The 7,500-nt window shown below is 44.0% G+C and overlaps 1 protein-coding gene across 3 annotated transcripts in view; it reads right to left on the bottom strand.

Annotated features, from left to right (window-relative positions):
- The window catches only part of LOC308082382 (glutamate receptor-interacting protein 2-like), a gene marked incomplete at its 3' end in the record, with an annotated part of 198,701 nt that overhangs the window by 54,950 nt on the left and 136,251 nt on the right, over nt 1–7,500 (bottom strand). For 2 of the 3 annotated variants that reach the window (XM_080424108.1, XM_080424109.1), the window contains exon 1: nt 2,067–2,130. The exons of the other annotated variant lie outside the window; for it this stretch is intronic. In XM_080424108.1, the coding sequence (XP_080280234.1) occupies nt 2,067–2,121 (55 nt within the window). In that variant the 5' untranslated portion in view covers nt 2,122–2,130. Of the gene's footprint in view, nt 1–2,066; nt 2,131–7,500 lie in introns of those variants that run through there. 3 annotated transcript variants of the gene reach the window in all.

The following is a 7,500-nucleotide window of genomic DNA, read 5'->3' as shown; positions in this document are numbered from 1 at the left end:
GTTTTCTGCACACACTTACAGAAACCCGGTCAGCCTCACCTACACAGTACACACACACACACACACACACACACACACACACACACACACACACACACACACACACACACACACACACACACACACACACGCACGCACGCGCACGCACGCACACACACACACACACACTGTGTGTGTGTGTGTGTGTGTGTGTGTGTGTGTGTGTGTTTTGCAGGGTGTAATTAGGATTGCTATGGACTGTTGTGTTTAATTGCAGCCTGAATGAACCCAGAACAGAACAGAACACACTCCCTCTCTGCTCTCATCTACTCATGTGTGTGTTGCTTCCCAACCTGTGGGCCGGGGCCCACTGGTGGGCTGTCAGGATATTGCAAGTGGTTCTCCAAATAATTTGCAAAACACTGATTTTGTTGATAATAATTGAATAGCAAGAACTTAAAGTATACTATGTTCCAAGCTGGAATTCAATCAATTGATTGATTGAATGATCATTGGGAACACATGTGTCATTTCTTTGGGCTATTAAAAAATAGCAGATATACAAGCTCATAGCGTGGCACCAAGTGCCACACTATGAGCTGTTTAAAAAAAAATCAAATCTTTGTACATATTTTTTAAAGTGAACATTTGTAAAAAAGAAATTGTACCAGGGACCCCCGGAAGCAAAGATTTGAGTTACAAATGTTCGCTTTAAAAAGTAAATTCAAAGATTTGCACAAATCTTCATAATTTTTCAAAAAATACCAGATCTACAAGCTTATAGCGCGGTAATTAGAAGTCATATTTTATATAGTATTTCACTGGCAATTCTACATAAATTAGTTTTTGACAACTTTTCTAAACACTCTTAAACACTATTTACATTTGTGAATGTCTGCCCCTGACACAAAATTACGTACATAGGCACCGGAAATGTAGCAGGAAAGTATTTGTTCATGTATCTTAAAGTCACCGCTTCTGACAACTTGTTGTTGCATTGCATTCCACCTGGGAAGACTTTTCCCCCACATGATCTCCCTCTCAGCTTTCCTACTGTCTATCTCACCTACACTGTCTCTCTCTCAGCTCTCCCACTGTCTGTCTGTCTGTCTCTCCTACACTGTCTCCCTCTCAGCTCTCCTACTGTCTATCTTTCCTACAGTCTCTCTCTCAGCTCTCCCACTGTCTGTCTGTCTGTCTGTCTGTCTGTCTGTCTCTCCTACACTGTCTCCCTCTCAGCTCTCCTACTGTCTGTCTATCTCTCCTACACTGTCTCTCTCTCAGCTCTCCCACTGTCTGTCTATCTCTCCTACACTGTCTCCCTCTCAGCTCTTCAACTGTCTATCTTTCCTACAGTCTCTCTCTCAGCTCTCCTACTGTCTGTCTGTCTGTCTGTCTGTCTGTCTGTCTGTCTGTCTGTCTGTCTGTCTGTCTGTCTGTCTGTCTGTCTGTCTGTCTGTCTGTCTGTCTGTCTGTCTGTCTGTCTGTCTGTCTGTCTTTCTGTCTGTTTGTCTGTCTGTGTCTCCTGCACTGTCTTCCTCTCAGCTCTCCTACTGTCTGTCTCTCCTACACTGTCTGTCTCTCAGCTCTCCTACTGTCTGTCTCTCCTACACTGTCTCCCTCTCAGCTCTCCTACTGTCTGTCTCTCCTACACTGTCTATCTCTCCTACACTGTGTCCCTCTCAGCTCTCCTACTGTCTACTGTATCTCTCCTACACTGTCTTCCTCTCAGTTCTCCTACCGTCTGTCTCTTCTAAACTGTCTCCTTCTCAGCTTTCCTATCATCTGTCTCTCCTAAACTGTGTCCCTCTCAGCTTTCCTACTGTCTGTTTAAAGACACTAAAACACGGCAGGCCATTCAGAAGCACTTAAAGGTTTGCGCATTCTCAGCTCTGTTTTCCTGCAACAGCTTAAATTAAACTGTGTAGACACACACACACACACACACGCACGCACGCACACACACGCACGCACGCACGCACGCACGCACACACACACACACACACACACACACACACACACACACACACACACACACACACACACACACACACACACACACACACACACACGTGCGCTCAACTCACCGACACAGCTCGCCCCCACATCTCTTCTCAGGCCACAGAACATGACGGAAGACATGGAATATCCTCTCACATCCACACACGGAGAGAGAGTGGAGGAGAGGAGAGGGGAATGTTTTCCGCTGAGCGCTCAGGGAACAGAGATGATGAGACACGACTAGCACTCACACACACCATGCATACCACCCCCAGAGAGAGAGAGAGAGAGAGAGAGAGAGAGAGAGAGAGAGAGAGAGAGAGAGAGAACACCACCCCCTGAGAGAGAGAGAGACAAAGAGAGAGGGGGGGAGTGTGTGTGTGTGTGTGTGAGAGAGAGAGAGAGAAAGAGAGAGAGAGGGAGGGGGTGGGAGGGTCTGAGGGATATGAAGAGAGGAGAGGAGGAATGTAGACAGGTTGTCTGGAACAACTCAGTTCTCTGCCTCCATTCATTCCTTTACACTCTCTCTCTCTCTCTCTCTCTCTCTCTCTCTCTCTCTCTCTCTCTCTCTCTCTCTTACTTATTTGGCATGAGTAACATACATTAACACGGACAAAGCAGGTGTGAATTAAAAAAACCCAAAAACAAACAAGATGGTGTCCAGTACTGCCGTGGCTTCCATGTGTAAAGTTTCACCCCGATGATGAGAGACCATCACCTCCACACCTGTTGAAAAATGCTCTTTCATCACAGTCCAATAACGTGGGCCAAGTTAGATTTCTGATTTCTGCTACTCTTTTCCTAATCCCTGTGCATAACTAGGGGTTGGGAGTGAGAATCAATAGGCTCTATGCACAGCAGCCATATTGGAAAGAAATTGGACCTCTTCCTTAATTCCTTCACAGGTTTTACCAATGATGCTAATTAAGGTTGTGTTCCATTCTGGTCAAACAGAGTCAGGGTGCTGATATTGTGCATGTTGACTCACTGGGAAGACTCTGCTACACCAGTGGGTCTCAAAGTGAGGTGCAGGGACCCTCATGGTTCCTTGAGGGGTTTCCAAATGGCCCCTTGTGGCTGTGAAACTCTGAGAGTGTACTAATGGAACCAAATGGACCCGTATGGGGGTCCTTGAAATAAAACAAAAAGTTTGAGAACCACTTTGCTATATACTAAATGGAGCCTTAATTAGTACAATTGGTAACACCTGTAAAGCAAGTAAGGAAGATCGAGGCACGATCTCTTTCCAATAGACCAATTATTTGTTTACCAACATTGAGACTGGATGCACAGGTGATTGTTTCACACAATCAATTCTCAACCTGTTGTTTCGGGGTTTCGGGGTGCGCTGGTTTCAGCACACCCCAACCCCCTCTTGTGTGTTGGCTAGTGCTGCGCGCCCTAGCGAGACCTGACAGAATGGGTTTGACACTTGCGCAGTATGACGCTTGCAACCAGTGTGACGTCGTCTGTTAAGGGGTCTATATGGCTGCTATGCATAAAGCCAATTCTATCATGCAATCGATTCCGGAAATCAATAAGCTTTTGGATTATCAATGATCTTATCGATATTTAGAGGGACCTACATGATGGCATGTCTCAAGAGACTAGAGTCATGTCCTAAATCAAATAACTGACACAAACTTCTCTTGAATTGCCAAACGGGAAAAACAAGGACCACAAATTGAATGGCATATCGCGTCAATGTTGCACAGCAGTTGAAGTCAATGCTCTACTTTAAGTGAATGTGATAGGGTGCCCCAGATTAGCACAGATTTGCCAATAGCAGAAAAGGATCGACAGCGGAATCGATAAGAAATCGGATCGAAAAGCAGGATAGATAAGGAAGATAAGGACAGAAAAAATATCAATCCCCATCCTTTATTTTCATTATCATGGTTATGAAATCTAAATGCTCTCTTTTGAATTTTGATAATTAGTGTACTACAGCTCTGTGCTATTTGGTGTTTTCTGTTGGATGTTGAGAATGGATTTGTAGAACTCTGCAGAGTCTCAATTCGATGTTTGTCACGTTTTTGCTGAATTTAGTTTGACAGTGACATTTTTGACATATGCACAGTAGCCATATCAGAAAAAGATTGGGCCACTTCCTTACTTCCTTCGCAGGTGTTACCAATGATTCTAATGAAGGCCCTGTTCCATTTACTGTAGCACAGTGGTTCTCAAACTTTTTTTTTTTAAAGGACCCCCACCCGTAAGAGCCATTTGGAACCCCCTCAAGGTATTCTAACTACCTGGACCACAATTTAAGAACCACTGGAGCAGAGTGTTTCCAGTGAGCCAACATGCACAATATCAGCACCCTGACTCTGTTTGACCTGAATGGAACACAACCTTAATTAGCACCATTGGTCAAACCTGTGAAGGAAGTAAGGATATTAAAAAGGAATGGTTTTGTACGTACAAGGTTTCCACCCGACAACAACAATATAACAGTAAAACCAGATATTACAAAAAAAAATAGTAGTAGTCTCATGTTTTACTCAATTAAAAGTATCAAAACTGCAATGCAGATATACTCTGTTACAAGTAGAAGTCCCAAATGTCAAAATGTACTTCAGTAAAAGTACAAAAGTATCGGCATCGAAATATATTTAAAGTACCAAAAGTAAAAGTACTCATGGCCCAGAATGTCCCATTTCACAAGTCACAATCTGATCTACAAGCTCATAATATGTTGCAATAATTCTAGTGGAGTAAAAGTACAATATTTACCTCTGAAATGTAGTGGAGTAGAAGTAAAAGTATAGAATTATATAGAATTGGAAATACTCCAGTAAAGTAAAAGTACCTCGACATTGTACTTAAGTTCAGTACTTGAGTCAATGTAATTAGTTACTTTCCACCAGTGCTGCCATGTGACCTCAGACAAACTATAAACTATAAACCATGCACAATAATGCAGCAATATAAAGTGCACGCGTGTAAATGAGGACAAACTCTGCATCTGTGTTCAAACACACATAAAGTCCTTCTTCTCTGCTGCCACCCAGAGATTATGACAGGGACGTCTCCCTCCTCCCCAGGAAATGTGACACTGATCAGCCTAGTAGTGTGCAAGATTAGCCGCGAGGACACAGGCACGCACGCACGCACGCACGCACGCACGCACGCACGCACGCACGCACGCACGCACGCACGCACGCACGCACGCACGCACGCACGCACGCACGCGCACACACACACACACACACACACACACACACACACACACACACACACACACACAGTCAGGTTTAAGCTTCTTCCATTTGACCATTTGATTGTGTGTGTGTGTGTGTGTGTGTGTGTGTGTGTGTGTGTGTGTGTGTGTGTGTGTGTGTGTGTGTGTGTGTGTGTGTGTGTGTGTGTGTGTGTGCAACACAGGTGTGTGTGTGTGTGTGTGTGTGTGTGTGTGTGTGTGTGTGTGTGTGTGTGTGTGTGTGTGTGTGCGTGCATGCGAAAATGCGTACGTGAGTGCATGTGTGCGTGCGCACAATTTATCCCTAAATCCCCTTCTTGCATTCTCTAACGTGAACGCTGATTCATCAAACATCACTTTTTAACACTTGAACTGTCTGTGAGAGACAGATGGTAAGAAAGCAGAGAGGGAGACACTGTCGGAGAGACAGACAGTAGGACAGCTGAGCGGGAGACAGTGTAGGAGAGGGAGACAGTAGGAAAGCTGAGAGGGAGTCAATTCTCCCGCCCATCTTCATTTTTATCCTCCCCTTCATCTCTCTCTCTCTCTCTCTTGTTCCATCTCTCTGCCATATAAGGCAGCAGCCTCTCTCTCGCACGCACGCACGCACGCACGCACGCACGCACGCACGCACGCACGCACGCACGCACGCACCTATAGCAGAAAGAAGCTAAGCGCCAAATATTTTATTTGATATACAGAACAGAGGCCATCCCTTTACTGCACCCTCTATAACTAGTGCTGGGTACGTACATATATTTTTCCATACTTCTACTCCACTACATCCCAGAGTAGACAAATTATCAATCTAATTAATTAAAACATTTATATATATTATAATTTTTTGTAGCATATCTACATAGGCCTAAGTTCACTTATGTATGTAATGTAATGTAATGTGACACATTGTGAACTTGTGGTTCTGCTAATCGCCAAAGTATAAAATAGGGCTTCAAACCCCTAGAGAACTGGACTTGAGTTACAACTGTACTTTGACCACTTTTCCTGTTTATATCAAATCTCTTCGCCAAAAATAATAGACTGTATAATGGACATTCTGCATAAGGAGTACTTGTACTGTTGCTACTTTGAGTATGCATAGTATTCCGCCACAGCATTGCGGAGTATAGTGAACTGCAGCATATTGTCATGTACCTCATAATATCAGCTGAATGCTAGATGGAAACACAGAAAAAGTCATTATTATGAAATCGTCTCTGTCATTGGACATATGAGAAAACCTCATGTGTCCAAAACTGTTACTTTCCAGGATAAACATTCCAAAAGTAGCAAAAAGTAGCAGTTCGATAAGCTCCCGCCCATCTTCATTTTTCATAAGAGGTTTCTGCCTGACAGCAACAATATAATAGCTACTACTACAGTACTGGTATTATAATTAGCCTGTAATGTCTCTTCCTCTTGTGTGCGAGGAGATTAACTGACAGGAAACCAGAACACACTGTGTGTGGGCCACTATGGGCGTGTGTGCTCGCCTATCTTCCTGGGTGTCCCATGTCTTGTAAACACCAGGTCAGTGCCATATCGTTGCTCTAGGGCAGAAATCTCCGTATTCAAACTTTTTGTGTTATTTTTTTTCGTAAATTAACGCCCTACTTGATCATACTACAGCGTCACACAAAAGCGCCGCGTTTCGAGTTTGTAGATCTGCTACTTTTGCTGTTTTTGAATTTGAATCCTGAAAATTAACCGTTTTGGACGATATCATGGGTGTAAAAAAATATGATTTTGCACAGTTTTGAGTGTGCGCAGGCTTTCTTTAATTGTTCATCTGGCTTCATTTTGACTCCGGCACCTCACCCATGCAAGTTTACTGGCAGATGAGAGGGTTGTCTCACAAAAAAAAACATATTTTGACTCTGTTCCAACTCTGTCCCCCCCCCCCCCCCCCCTTCACGTCACATGTTGACGTTTGGTCACTAAGTCACAATATGCCTTTTGAGGAGTGAGACAGTGTTGGCTGCATCCCTGCATGTTTCTGGGATGTCTGCACAGTTATCTATTTCTTACGTAACGATCCCACACTCCCACTGATAGCGGCATCTGCATAAAGTGCCGTGTCGCCTCTGTCGGGTGGAAACCTCGTATGTCCAAAGCTGTTAATATTCGGGAAATGTGAAAAAATTACCTGTTTTTCTACATGTGTCTGCTTGGCTGGTTTTCATAAAATACACCTCTGCCTTCTATCTGTGGACCTGCTTTCACTTTCTATTAAGGCTCTCTATCTCTCTCTCTATCTCTCTCTCTCTCTCTCTCTCTCTCTCTCCCCCAGTGGATTTAAAGTGCAAATGAAGACACTC

This window comes from Gymnoscopelus braueri (assembly GCF_963280865.1).
Source record: "Gymnoscopelus braueri genome assembly, chromosome: 3".
Lineage (NCBI taxonomy): Eukaryota > Metazoa > Chordata > Actinopteri > Myctophiformes > Myctophidae > Gymnoscopelus > Gymnoscopelus braueri.
Note: the sequence above shows the minus strand (reverse complement) of the source record. Positions and strands in the feature narration are given on the sequence as shown.